The 14768-nt window shown below is 43.0% G+C and overlaps 1 protein-coding gene across 1 annotated transcript in view; it reads left to right on the forward strand. All coding sequences in view use genetic code 11, as the record gives it.

Moving 5' to 3' along the window:
- EGR_03550 (Cell division cycle protein) overlaps positions 1 to 14607 on the forward strand; it is a gene marked incomplete at both ends in the record, with an annotated part of 28758 nt that extends 14151 nt beyond the window's left edge. The window contains 9 exons of the mRNA XM_024492799.1: positions 3374 to 4086; positions 4552 to 4601; positions 5853 to 6320; positions 7307 to 7473; positions 8456 to 8627; positions 10556 to 10781; positions 11934 to 12337; positions 13336 to 13651; positions 14330 to 14607. Of these exons, the coding sequence (XP_024352682.1) occupies positions 3374 to 4086; positions 4552 to 4601; positions 5853 to 6320; positions 7307 to 7473; positions 8456 to 8627; positions 10556 to 10781; positions 11934 to 12337; positions 13336 to 13651; positions 14330 to 14607 (2794 nt within the window). The remainder of the gene's footprint in view (positions 1 to 3373; positions 4087 to 4551; positions 4602 to 5852; positions 6321 to 7306; positions 7474 to 8455; positions 8628 to 10555; positions 10782 to 11933; positions 12338 to 13335; positions 13652 to 14329) is intronic.
- Between the last annotated feature and the right edge of the window lie 161 nt (positions 14608 to 14768).

Consider the following 14768-nt stretch of genomic DNA (forward strand, 5'->3'; position numbering starts at 1 on the left):
CGTAGACATATCGCTTGCAAGCCATCCTTCATTCCATTATCCTTCTCCGATAGCTCGACATAACAACTTTTGCCCTAAAAGGCATTCACTTCAATGCAATGCAATGAAGACTACCCTCTTACATTTCGTTCTCGACTCCGCTTGTTTTTTTTGCATGCATTTCAGAGTCAAGACAAAGTACGAACTTACCTTGTTTTATCTGCACGGCCAGTCCTCACCCTAGTGATAAAGGCCGTTTCGCATTGACTCTGTCACACTATTAGTTGAACGTTAAATGGCATCTATCACTGCAGACAGTTCTATCTTACTGGAAGCCAACCAAAATCGTTTTGGGATATTACTTCCTCTTCTTCCTCCATCTGTTGTGATCAGGACGTGCTAAATTTTGTGTGGTAAGTTTCTGGCAGATAAAAACAATAACCACCTGCTCGGCGTTTTGTGAATTCATGCCAAACTTCACGCCTGTTGCGTTTGTATGAGCCTGGTCTCAATCTGTCATGCAGATTTCGTTCAAATTTACCCATGCATAGAGGTCAGAAAGATTATTCTTTCTTAACGGACTGAGGTTAATTCACCAGAATCCTTTTTTTTCTTTTCATTGTCCGTTGCGGTAAAATGAGATCACTGTTATTCCCACATTGTCGGGTGAGGCAGTATTAAGATCAGCTGCTGAAATATGACAGTTTGCTTCTTTTCTTAAAAATCCCCCGCCTTTAATTAGTATGGTCACATGTCCATTCCCCATTAGTCTTTATAGTGCACTTGAAAAGCTCTTTAATTTTTTAAGACAACTGCATTTCACCACATCTTGCATAATCTTTTCAGTTCAACTTTGGCTATTGTACCGTGATTTCAAGCAATTAATCTTGAGATATTCCCAATAATAACCACTGATACTAATCCATTTGCCAAAGAAAGGTGTATTTTTTAGCCTGATTTCCTTATTCCTCTCAAGTGGTTACTATTCAGATTTACCCCAACGCTACGTGAATCGAGCATCCAAGCCTTTAGAATGACCATGGCTTTTTTATGCGAGGCCGTGAAGATCCTTCACTGCGAAAAACCGTTCAGTCGCGTGACAATCAGTGTCGGTTTCTGGATGCGTGTTATCCCGGGCACACACCCACACATATTTAGTTAAAAGGGAGAGATAGAAATTTGTGTTTGTTTTTGTAACCTTAGAAACATGCGAGTATCAGCTCTTCTGAACTTTTTATAAGATGAGCAATTTTATCTACCTGTCTCGCGAGGATTAATGGCTGATGTTTATTTGGAAAGTCGCCATTTTGTTCACTTGTTTATTATTATAGTCAGCTAGACTTACTTCCCCTACCAGCAGCAGCTCTTACCTGATTTGAGTTTTTTTATGTCTGTTGACTATTCTCATTAAACTTCAGCTTGCTGCTCATACCTGGAGCATAATCTGACAATATCCCCAGAAAATTGTCTTGAAATTATCGTAGTTTTTACAGTTTCAGCATAATTACGCACTTTTGTAAAGGTGGTTGGGATATTTGAAATAGCTTCAAAGGTACATAAAAAGCAAAGTAACCTTATTTCCTCCTTTCTTAAAGTGCACATCGTAAACTTTCCCAAATACCAGAGAAATAGCGTACCAATTATGGGGTCTCCACTTCCTCAGTCCTCTTAATGTTGATCCGCATCGGTTATTCACCCAAATTTTCTCCTTCCCTCTTTTTCCCTTCCCTTACTACTTCCGGGCTTATCGACATTAAATCTTCCGGTTGAATAGAGTTAATCGAATCAACCCACTTCCTCACTTTTATTTTGCAAGACTCACCGGCCAAGTCGACCTTGTTTTCACCTCTCTACTCCATTATCTTTTTTTTTAATATTTGGTAGTGTTTAATAGTTTAGTTTAAATTTTGTTTGCCTTATGATGATTCATGATTTAGCAGCATTAAATTACATGTCATAAAAATCCCGGGCCAAAATTTCTGCCACGTAAGTCTTTTTTTTGATCCTCTGTTCCAATGATGCGGGTGTGAAATATCTCCCATTCACAAATATACAGCCATAATTGCCTGAACTGGAAGTCGTGCTACTGAAGACCTGCCTAAGGTTTTTGGTTCTCTTGGTGCATAACTAAGGTAAATTTAATACCTCGTGACAATCTCAGAAACCTTGAGCATGGCAGAAAAACGTCGTCGCAATTCCCATACACAAAGAGATGCGGCCTCTTGTGTGCCTTTTCATTTGGTGCATGCCACCAATCTCACCACCCAAAAGACATGCCCATATACCATTTGGAATGGCTTTGTAGCATGCTGGAAAGTCTATAATTAGGTTCTTTCTCCCTCTGCCCAAGCATTCCGAACATTCCTATGCAAAGTTGCCTTCTTCTGTAGATGCTATGTTCCAAATCGCCGCAATTAACGAAAATCATTCGGCCTGAGTCATGTATACGAAATGCACACCTTGGTGGTGGACGTGTGATCTACGCGATCTAACCTGGTCAGCTGGCTTTAAATTTCACTACAACACAGCGCTTCTCTTGACCGAAATTTCAACTCCATTGCTCCTAAATTTGTTGAATGTCTTTTGTATGGCAAAGTAGTACCAACCAGCTGCTTTTTTCGTGTCACATTTCCTCACTAGCGCAATGTTTTTACGAATATGTGCTCTTTTTACTTGAGTTTTTTGGAGCTCATTTTTATGGAAAAAGTCAATTAAGCTTACCATAAACTTCTTACTGGCCTTTTGCGTGGAAAGGTGGGGTAGTTTAGTAGATGTACGAGCACCTTTCTAATTGAAGGCATAGAATTTAGTGGACGAAATTCTATTTAGCTAAATCCCTTGACTTCTGCGTTATTTATGTACGGCTTTAGAGACTTGAACGGCTCCTTGTCTGTGGGTGTGTGCATGCGAAAACCCGTTTTTCATATTTCGTGGATCCGTTGTTACAAGGCAATTCGTAGTGCCTACTTTTTTTATCCTTTTGCATGCAGCTTTTCTGTGTTGTTTTTTTTCATCTAATTGTGTACAGTAGAATGGAAAGCATAAACATAGTCCGCACACTTATTTGCCCTTCTAATTTGATGTTTAGAATTATTTCGACGTCTAAGTACTTCCATTTGAGATTGTTTTGTTCAAATAAGTTTACTTTTGCTAATCCCATACAAATTGGTGAGCCATTTTTACCTACATGTACTTACCTTTCCTGTAAATATCGCTATATATGCTATTTTAATTTTTAGTTCTGCTGTCATTTCGATAAACTCAGCAGCTATAAAAATTAAAGTGGGGCTCCTTTTTATAATGATAGCGCAGTGCTCTCACATTTTTTTCTTCGTCGGCTCATCTTATTTTTCAACGCCTATGTGAGCTTCTTGAGTCTTCGCCTTTCTTTCAGAAACGGTTTCTACCCTTTTCTCGGATACCACTTTGGCGCTGTGGCAGCAGAACAGGAAGAAGAAGAGGAGGGCTCGGCGGGACCGGTGGGGGTTGTCTCTACCACTACTACTACTACTGCGGTTGATGGAGCGGGGAGTGGAGGACAGCCTCTCATGGCGACTGCTTCCTCAGGGATGATCTCTAATGCTGCTTCCTCCACCACCTCCCGCAAACATTCTGCCAGCGTTATCAGTACCACCGACACTCCGCCACGTCATCTCTCCACCACCCACGAGTTCCCCACCGAGGGCACAAAGTTCGATAACTTCTCCGACTTCTCACTCACTGCCTCAGCTGCTGTCGCTGCTGCAGCGGCAGCAGCGGCCTCGCTAGTGGTCAGTGCGCGGTTTGAGTCAGTGCCAGGCGATCCGGAGATGAGACGCCGCTCACTCCCAAACTCCTTAGCAGAGCGCCTTATTTCCGCAAGTCAGCTGAAGGAGTATGTGCAAACTATGCTGACAGGTGTTGGTATGACTGCGGCTCCCGTGGCTAATGCAGATGCTGTAGCGCGTACCGCCGGCGGGACGGCGACAACTGCTGTGTTAAACGCGCCGAATAGTGTCATTCAACAGCCCTACGCTCTGCTCCAACAAACTGCCACAAATGTCCGTGAAAAACGTATTCCCCAGCAGTCTGCTTGCGTCGGTGGAACCGAAGAAGTCTGTCCCTTGGGTAGGCTTATAAAATTAGTAGTTTTTATTTCTTTTACTTTGAGTCGTAGTTGCTTTGGTATTCAGTTTGGCGCTATGAATACCCTCGTAGCGAATACTTTGGATATTTTTTAAACGTCTTGAATGCATCCTTTTTGGAGAAAGGAGGTTTAAAAGATTTGATTTTGCTATACTCGTCCACGTGTCGGTCGAATTTATGCACTTTTTCCTTCTATCACTACATCATTTTCCATAGCACTCCAGAAGTGTCCAACTTCAACTGATATAGCGGTAGAGTTTTTTTTTTTAATTTTGCAGGATAGCAAGCACGTTCGAGGTGCATGCTACGACCAACTTCTAGTGATTTAGGTTGATCGATGAATTGGGACTTCAACACCGGAAAAATGCTTACCTGTATGGACTATAAGTACTGTGTTTGGTGAGGTGATTAGCGAATGACTGAATTCTTCCCATCTTTATCCTTCAGGTTCCGCTGTACGGGGCATGAACGCTTCGACCACCAGACCGCCTGTTCAGGTAGATATTAGTATTAGCAATAATTCTTACTAAATCGTAATGCTTCTGATTCATTCCAAACCTTTCCTTTTCGGTTATCCGATTTCATTAATTCGGAGCATTTTTTGTTCACCTTTGCGCTAAATGCTTTATTCTTAATGCTAAGCATTTTCAAGCGTTGTTTATAGTAAACACGATTTGGAATATTTGATCCTCACTATCCTAATCAATTGGTTGAAGTTATTACTTCCTCCTCTAAGCGGACTCAGAAAGCTTATCATTGACATCGCCTCGATGGGGCCTAATAATACTCTCACTTTTTTTAAGGTGCACCGACTAGTAAAGTAAATGTATTAGTTTGGCGAGCTTTTGCATAGGTATTAATCGTGTAAGTATTTTCTCTCGCATCCTTTACCACATCTCTGGCGTTTTTCTTCGCGGTGAAATACTTTACACGCGTCCAGATGGCATGGGAAAGCATGATTGTACTTTTTTTTTTTAGTTCCTTAGAAAGTGAATCGTTTAATACACTGATTATTAACGTTGACTTACACTGAATTCAGCTGAGTCGGTATTTATTGCCATGTAACAACTGTTTAGATCCGTTATCCCTGCTGGATGATTAAATTTCGTTGCTTCGGTAAAGCCGTTTTGTCTAGAATGCCTAACAAAGGATTCTGTTAATTGTGTATAGCATTACTTTAGGCAAATATTTTCTCATTCGACTTCCAACCACTTGTCATCTCGTGACTGGTGCATGCAACCCTATTTTTAAGGTAGATAAAAGGATAAAAGGATGTGCCGCTAGTGTCATCTGTTTTCTGCATTTATCAGCCCTCTCTAAATTGAGTGTTAGGATCTTGTCTGAGCGTCTATAAACGGTACGCCATGTTAAATGCATCAAAAGGTGGGAGCATCCAACATTTCGTAACTCATAGGAAAAACCCATTGCGTATGGCCGCAGAACTTCTTCAACTTTTTATGCATGAGCGCTATTAATATGCAGTGTAGAATTATGTATTAGCTGTTCTTTGCAATCACTTTAGAAGGACCGTAGTCTCGTTCAGAAGACTGGTGAATGTACGAGTGCTGACGTGTTTATGAATGAAACAAAGCCATGATCATCCTTGACTGCCTTATAATGTCTCGGTTTAAAACGAAGTATCGGTGTTTGTTATGAAACAATCGTTGGTTGTTCTGCTCTTCATATTGATCAGACCACGGGATCTTCCCGTCCCGAAGAGTTATCTAAATCATATGTTTCGCGCACAGAACGTACCTCACACACCGCACACCAGCATTGCGTCTACCCTGACACAAAGCGCAGCGGTCTCCCTTGCCTCGGCCGTGGATGTGGTCCCTCTGCAACCCTCTACCACCAATCCAACCGCTGCTGTGTCTACAGCTGCTGCTTCCAGTGCCAATGCGGCAGGCATGAATGTGGTAGAGGATGAGGAGGGCGATGCCGAGATCTCTGAAGATGATGATGATGACCAGAACGACTCCGATGATGATGGTGATGATGATGACGAGGACGATGAGGAAAGTGGTGCTAAGGGTGGTGTACAGGGCACCGAGAAGGGCTGTGATGGCGCCCCTCAAGTTGTCCATGTCCCTCCGCCCACTCAGTCGCCCACCACACCTGCACTTTTCACCCACTGTCAGTACGCCTACATTGGGGTGGGACGTTGGCAAGTGTATGTGCAAATGTGGTTCGTTGAGGATAGGCTGAAACGGGAGGTGAGTGGTTCCTGCTCCACTCCATGCGAAAAGTGTTTATGATTTTGTCAATTGCTGACTTGGGTGTCGCCCCAGTGATGTGATTGCTTTAAGATACTTTCATTGTCATTTTTTATGAAATTCTTCCACTAACTGGAAAACCCCTAAATTCGGAACCACTTTGATGCATGTTTCTTCCCTGTAAATAGACTTGCTTCACTCTCCAGTTCTTTGGTAATTTGGTATGCATTCTTTTTCCTTTTCGACAGTTTGAAGTAGGCAACAATTTGGCTTCTAGTTTATCTCGTCATAAACAAAACTGAATGTAGCAAGGCTCTTTGAATTTATGGGCTCAAATGTGACCTTGGCTTTTGTCAGTTGTCTCTGAAGTCGCAAGACTTAACCAAATTTATAAGTACTTTCATGTGTACCATCTCCTCAATTCTGACCATCATTTCTCGTTTTTGGACTTCACGATTCTCGTCACTCCGTTGATTTGCTGAGAGAAAATTCGACAAATGACTTATTTGTAATTTACTTATAATTTTATTACCAGGGTGTAATAGGGCAGTAGCTCAAGACCTATTTCACCACTGATAAATATTTTGGGGCACTGAAGTTCTCTCAAGTGGTTAGTGTAGTGTCTTAATGGCAAGTGATGTATTTAAATGCGAACGTCCTATTGCTTAGTGAGAATTCTAGATCATGATGTGGCAGTGTTTGTGGCGTTTCCTATTGCCACTTTTTTTGAAAATCTTAACTTTTTATCGCATTGAACAAAAGTGCTTAATAAATTAAACATCTCCCTGATCCTTTGTTTTGTAATTATGCAATTGGAACGGTTTAGTGTCATGCCACAAAGCCCATTTTGCCGACGCTAGAACGTTTGAAGCATTTGAAGTTCTTTCAGGTTGCGATTATTAGTAGGGGACATTATTGAATGTGGACAAGTACAGTAAATAGTAAAGTAGGAAATGTCTTATTGACAGCTTTTTTTAATTTCCTAGGCCTATCTTCAAGTGCTGGAACACGAATGGCATGACTACGACCGGATAGCAGATCTATTTGAGGGATCCAAGTGCTTAAGTAGCAGTGACAAAAGCATTCTTGTTCGACTCCTCGCCATGGCACGACACAACATACCTCTGGTGGAGGGAGAACTTATCTACCCTTGGTAAGTCGCACCCGTGTCCTGTCACTTGTAGACAAAGGACCCCTAATCACCAGTCCTTCCCTCTGACTATTTTCGTGTGTACTTTGAAAAGAGGGCTTAGAATTTAGTTGGACAGAATCGAAACCCAACACGTTTGGCACACTTTCCACCACCGTTTCAAACTTGATGCTGAAATCCTAACCTCTCTAATTCATGGCAATTTAAAGCATGATACGAAACGTGACGATTCTCAATAGTTAGAAAAATCCTTTCTAGTAAAGTAGTCAGTGAGCTGCTACTAACTGCTTGTTAAAAGATTGCATTTATTCAGATGAAAATTTAAACCGTCGATTCGTGTTAAGAATCTGCTTTTCGCGGCTGTCACAAAATTTTTGCTTGTAAATCTCAAATGCGAGTGGGAAGGTTGTGCTTGTTGTGCAGAAAAAAACATCATCCCCAAAAGTAGATGAACTAAATGATTGGTTTTGAAGAACTGGGGTTTACGGCGTAGAGTCTCTGTGACGCAAACGTAGATGTCTCCTAAAGATGGTTCGCTTTTGCATGCTCCATCACCCAGACTTGAACGCAAGTCCTGCGTTTTTTTCCTCCACTATATGCCAGTAAGCTGTCACCACTATGCTGTTCATTTCCTCGCTTTGTTGATAATGCACCGTGTGCGTTCAATCAAGGATTTTTATACTTCTCTAGGCATTTGCATTTCAGCCCAAAATGTACCTCATTACGAGTCAATTTCAATTTTAAGTGATTTCGCTTAAAACAGGCGGCTGATCAACCGCAGCATAACGATTTGCCGACTTCGGTCTCTGGACTCAGTACTCTAAATCCGGTGGCGCTGATTCATCCTTCTCTTTAGTTTCCCCATCCATCGCTCGTGCTTCCTTTATACCACCTTCCTGCTCGTTGTTCTTGCTTTTTCTTTCAGCGAAGCATTTTTGTACCTTTAACTCACAGGCTTGGATTTTCTTCGTCCTGCTTCTTTCAGCTACGCACCCCAGTGTAATGGGAACATCTACGCGCAGGAACTTTACTCCAAGCTGGTCACTCTGCATTTGCATCAGCAGGCACAAGAACTGATTGCGCGAGCCTCCTCGAACGGTACTGCTCACGTAATACCCACCGCTAATGCTAATGCATCCTCGCAACAGCAGGCTGAGGTAGAGATCTATTTTTCATCATTATCTCTGCTGCGCGAGAGTGCTTTTCCCTTTATTCATAATACGTTCTAATTCATCGCTAAATGGTCACTCTTGGTGGATTCAAAGTTGAATGTCACTTAACTCTAGCTCCGCTGTGCAAATACCCTCTTGTCAATCGCCATTTTAAACTGTATGATCAATGTCGATGGTATCATTGCATAATTTAAGTGGTAGCTGTGCTCTGGACGTTAAATTCCCCACATATTGTAACCATGTAAAGATCGTTTGATCCATGTCAAAACCTCGTTCATTCTCCAACATTTTGGTAATTGATTCTATCAGACTGTTGCATTTAAATATTCTAAACGCATTTCCTCCTCAAGACCAAAACCCCAGTCCTAAACTACTGATGTATTTACTTGGAAAAGTCGACTTGCGGATGAAAAGGTGCCGGTAAAGTGTTTCTAATGCTGTCTCTGAAAGTAACCTTGATGCAAATCAGAATGAACCCAATGTCTTACCTCCGTGACAGCAGTAGGAAGTATATTAGTATCCAGTTTTTTCATAGCTTAACTAAGTGTCGAAGTGTATGATTAAGTCTCGCGCTTACTAGTCCTCCTAGAGCGGTTCTTTGATGTGGCATTCCCCCTCTTTGAATTGGCAATTTTATCATCTCGCCTCCCTATTCACTAGTTATTCTCAGTGGGCAGTTTTAAACTTCATTGCCGTTCCTGCATTTCGTCCTGATCTAAATTAGACCGTTCACTCCCTAGCTCTACTTAATTCGTAGTTGCAGCATTATTTATTTGGATGCATGAATTATTAAGCTAAAAAATGCTCCCATCATTCTCTGTAATGTCGGGGTTTATTACCCACACGGTCACTGCCTCAGAGGTACTTTTACGCCTTTTTTGCCCACTAATCGGGTTTAAGCATTGCCATTCGCTTTATTTTCTTGCGGCGGAAAATTTTCTACTAACTGTTAAACTTGACCTCACTGTGCTTCATTAGCCGTGAGTGTTCCAGCACAATCCGGTGTGACCATGTGCTTGGTAGAGGCACTCACCAGATGTTTGAAACGATTTTTTCTCGCATTAGCCATTTGAATTATCCTTAAATAGTCTGTAGTAAAGCGGTCTTGACACTGGCTGTGTTTGTCCCCTGGTAAGTCAAAGCGAATCTGTGAATTTCGGTTTTAAACCAACGATTGCCGCTCACGCAACTAGTGAACGAGAAGTGAAGAAATTTAATGGTCAATTAGCAAATGTTTTTCGTATACTTGAAGGTGGATAGCAGTTTTAGTGCTGTTATCGTCCATTTACCGCTTTACTTAAGAATGTGATTTGCTTTGTGATTCGCCCTTGTTCAGTGGTAGTGCTATTCATTCCCTTGTTTATAACTGTATCGTCTTGGTGGTCATATGCGTCTGTTAATGTTCACCCTCAGGATGCGACTGATGATAACAAAAATTCACTGTTGAGCCTGTTCCCCGCCACGCCGCTAGTTGTTTCTTTACAAGTCCCTAATGTTGCAATCTTGGGAGTCAATTAAGTTAACTGCCTCCTTCATCTCAAACTGTTTTGATTTATCAGTTATTGTCAAGTGTTTTTAAAGTATTTTCAAATGGAAATTGTAAACTCCAAAGTTAATTACAACTCTTGACACTAGTGCCCTGATCAGCCCATTTAAAGTCCAGAAAAGGCCTCTTTGCACATAATATTAGCTTCATTTTTACATGGGAGCATGTGTATTTTATGATTCATGTCCAAAGTGCGTACATCTTCCATGCATCATCGGCTTGAATCATCTAGTACCATCAGCTGAGTCAAGTCACGTTCTCACCACTAACTGCATATTTGCCTCCCCTTCTCACTTCATCCACTAAATTGAATGTTATCAAAGTAGGCCAAAAACGTATGCCTGTACTGCATATTTAATCACCTTAGACACCTGCGGCACCGCAATCGGCTAATCAAGCAGATCCGAATAATGCTACTGCTCCTGCTGCCGCGTCAGTGGCTGAACTGATCGATGCCAACCCAGCGGCGGCTGCAGTACCAGTCTTGCTTCCTTCTGGTGCCATGACAACCGCCTCCGATCCTTGTCGCTCCTCCCTGCCTCCCTCACAGCAAGGTCCAGGTTCTTGTCCACACGAGCTCACTGACAGAGCAGGTGAGGCGTTGATTCTATGTGCCGATCTTTTTATCAAACAGTGTCTTGAGTAGGAACTGTGCACAGCCGAGCTCTTGCGTTGTTTTGTCGTTTCATCTCACACACCTGGGCTTTTGTTTTTCTTCTCCAATGTTTCTGAGGATTCGGAAGTTCACTTACGGTTGAACTCAGTCTCTTTTTGCCCAGTTCTGCCACCGCCCTACATACGAATATCATTCAGTGATAGTTGCAGCTAAATAAACTAAATCATCTTATTTGCTTGACAGAAATGAAGCTTAACAGTGCGAAGGTTTTGGATTTAGTGTTACACTGGAATAGTGAGTGGCTCAGTTAAGTGGCTTGTTCCATGAGACTCGTTTAGAAACAACATTGCTGCATCATAACGCCATCTGTCCTTGTTTCCTTGACTCAGGGTGCATGGAACACCAAAGTATTCAAAAATTGGCCATATTTTTTCAGACAATTAGTGTCCAATACGTAGATTTATTACTTTCTAAAAACAGCACTTCTCTTTCTTAATTTATTACCTGAACCACAATTTGATTACTTACGTCGGGGTTGATCTTCACCACGTCTGTTTGGGTTAGTAAATATTCTCATCCCTTTCCTTGTTTCACAATCAAATATCTTTCCGGTGTGATCGTAAAGGAGGTTTTTCTCTCCCAATCTGCAGCCATAGTAGTGTATTTTTTTTCTTGTACCGTGTCCCATTGATATCTGTCGACTTTTACTCTTTGGGATTTAAGCTTATGCAAAGCTAGAAGTATACCATTTATTTAGCTGTCAAATTGTTACCTTCCGTTCGATTCACCCACCTTTCTTCCAGACTGTGCAAAAAATTCTTTTTTTACTTTCAAAAATAGCGAAGAAGAGTTTTTGTCTTGCGGCGTATGCGTGCCTTTGAAAGTGCTTTTTTGTGGATGAAAAAAGGGATATCTGAGGCGACACCAGTTCACCGTTTATCGTATTTTTGTATAGCATATGGTTACCAAAAGCATATTCAATACAATCGCTTGAACCATAGCCTTCGAAATTTACCATCCCCAAATTGATGATGACTTGCAAGGCCGAAACCAGATCATTTAAGGTTATCGGAGGACGCGATAGTCTAAAGCAACAATAAAATCGTTTAATGCAACTGTCCACTTTTAGAGGCATCGGAGGCACCTATTCGTGTGAACGGTAATCTGCAGGTTCTGCCACCACCCCCTTCAGTACGACAGCCAGTGGTAACAGAAGGAGGTGGAGCTGGAGGTGCAGGTGTTCCAGCCATGGTGGTGGCATCCTCCAACTCCGTTCAAACCTCGGACCCAAATCCTCCGCAACTTGCCCCAGCGAACCCACTTACGCGGCTCAACAATCAAGATATCGTAGAGATGTTGGATGTGGGAGCTCTGGCGCCCCAGAACGCCACTTGTGCCCTCTGTGATCGACACGACTACCTCCATCGCGTAGATTTGCCCAACTACCTCACCTGTCCCTGCTACCACTGTCGCGAGAGTCTAGCTCGAGATGCCAAAATCACTCCCGAGGATCTCTTTAATCTACATCTCCAAGTAAGCCGTCCTTTCCTCCTAGCTGCTCTAATCCGGGTATTTGTTGTGTCACTGCATGGAATGGAAAATCTATGGTCTCCAATGTCATAAATTCACTGATTGTCCTATTTCCTTTTGAGGGATGTGGTCGGGGTTACTTTACTAAATCCAGCTCATCTCTGCTAAAATTGACTTGCTCTCATAGCATTATCAAATTAATAAAGGCGGAAATAAAGTCGTATTTGATGGTCAGTCCGCAGTCCTGTATATTCCCGAGAAGAAAGTAGGCTTTTGAATGTTGCCTCAGGGCAATTCTACTAAACCACTTACTAGAATTATCGCCGACTTTAATAATGCTTAATTTCAGCGCTGTTTCAACTGCCGCACAGCGGTGTACCCTCACTGTTTTCAATGGCCTGCATCCAACCTATCCCTCAAATGGTATCCAAGCTGTTAACACTAATTAAAATAGCAATTTTGAGGGAAAAGCGCATTGGTTTTCATCCTCAAAATGAGTCTTCTGAGCTACTTTGGGAACAATTTTTGTTTTCAGCATGTCATGAAATTAGGATTTTCATTATATTTTAAGTCTATTGTCAGAATGTTTAGCAACCATGACGCGGTTGACCCCCATTGATGCTGGTAATGTAAAGATTAATTGGTTTTGCAGACAGTTACCTCTAATGCCCCATATGCCTTCGTTGTTCTGGTAATACGTTAAATGCGTTAGGAGTCCCTTCTGGTTAATTAATCTCTAAATACACTTCCGTTTATTTGACCTCATTATAGCCAAATTTATAAATACCTCAGTTGCTTGAAGTACTTTACCACCGTTTAAAAAACTAGCTAATATAAGGAGCCTGCTTTTATGATCCCTTAGACGGAATGGATTTGTCTTTACGGACAGGTATGGATCTGCATTTGCGGGACCTGTTACGATACTTGTCTGTACATGATGTCTTCGCCTCACTGCACGACTGCTATCATTCGATTTCCCTTTTTTAACCTCACCCATGCAGCACAACGTGCCGTGGCCGGCCTTCCTGCAGGCGCGTTTTAACATTCCACCCGACGGTCGGTCATTGAACGAGCTCATTGCCTATGACTGTCGATGGCGTGGACGCGAGCCCTGTACCTGTCTGCCGGACTCCGGACCGCTTCCGCCTTGTGTGGAGTTTCCCTGGTTCTACACAGATCCTTCCGCCACCTGCACTACCGCCACCAACGCCTCGCCTCAGCCCTCCCCTGACTCCACCCATCACTCCGCTGACGCCTCTCTTAATTCGATTCCACCCGTTGCCACCGCCAACGTCACCGACGCCAAGACTGGCGATGGTACGCAAAATTATTCTCTTGCATCTTAAATTCTCCTGCCTCACTTTTTGTAGCTCGTTGGTAATATCACTCGCCTCAGCAAACATATAATTCTGTGGCGCTGAGGTCATTTCTGAAGAAGTACTGACTCGATTAAGTGACCATGTACTTAGCTCTGCGATCCGAATCGTCGAAGACTGAAAAGGCTCGTCTAGTTAAATATACGATTGGCTAGAACCACTCGGAGGCACTTGGCTAGACAAAAAATTCACCCATCACCTTTTTATTGGGCTGATCTTAATACCTATTTGCACTTTTCGCGCACAAATGATGTCTGGTACGTTAAATACCGTCCCTGGACTGAGACATTTTTGCTATTCAATCTCTCCCGCTTGCACCTAGTTTTCACGTGTTGATACTGCCACGGTGAATACGTAGAGGGTATTCCAACTAAGTTGGTGGGTGCTCACGGACCGTTGCATCGTTTGTGCGATGGAGCAAAGGAGCGAGGGAGGAAGGCATAGCATCTTGCGCTTATCCCTTGAACCCTGAGTCGTCCCTAAGTTGTTAGAGTGCCACTGCATTTGGTGTGAACGGAGGAGCAGTACATCACACGAGATATGCCAAACAGAAAGCACTGAGAGCCATTTCGAACTCACCATTCTCCCCTCTCTGTGTCCACGAATGTGGATGCTCCAGGTCATCCCACCATCACAACAGCACCACAGACCGCGGTGCAGCAGCCCAAAGCCCCGCAATTGGACAACATAACCTCTTCAAAGCACTCGCACTCATCCGCCCTCCCATGCGCCTCCCGTCACGCCAGAGGCTCATTGGGTCCTCCTCAATGCTGTGATCCGACTGGCCGGTTCAAGGACGTTACACGGCCGGAGGCCGCTGGACACCAGCACACCCCTCAGTCGAACAGGTCTTCCTCGGAGCCCCAACCACCCGTCGTGGAGGGACAGAAGTTGTAAAAATAAGGTCTTTTACCCCTCGTCTACCCATCCAACCATATGTCTACTTGTTCATCCACGTGCCTCTCCGCCTGCCAACCAACACGCACTTCCTCTGCTTGTAGTGCCGCTTTTGAATAATTATTTGGCGCTTTTGTCGTTGTTGCTACCGCCGTCGTTAC

This window comes from Echinococcus granulosus (genome assembly GCF_000524195.1).
Source record: "Echinococcus granulosus chromosome Unknown EG_S00019, whole genome shotgun sequence".
NCBI lineage: Eukaryota > Metazoa > Platyhelminthes > Cestoda > Cyclophyllidea > Taeniidae > Echinococcus > Echinococcus granulosus.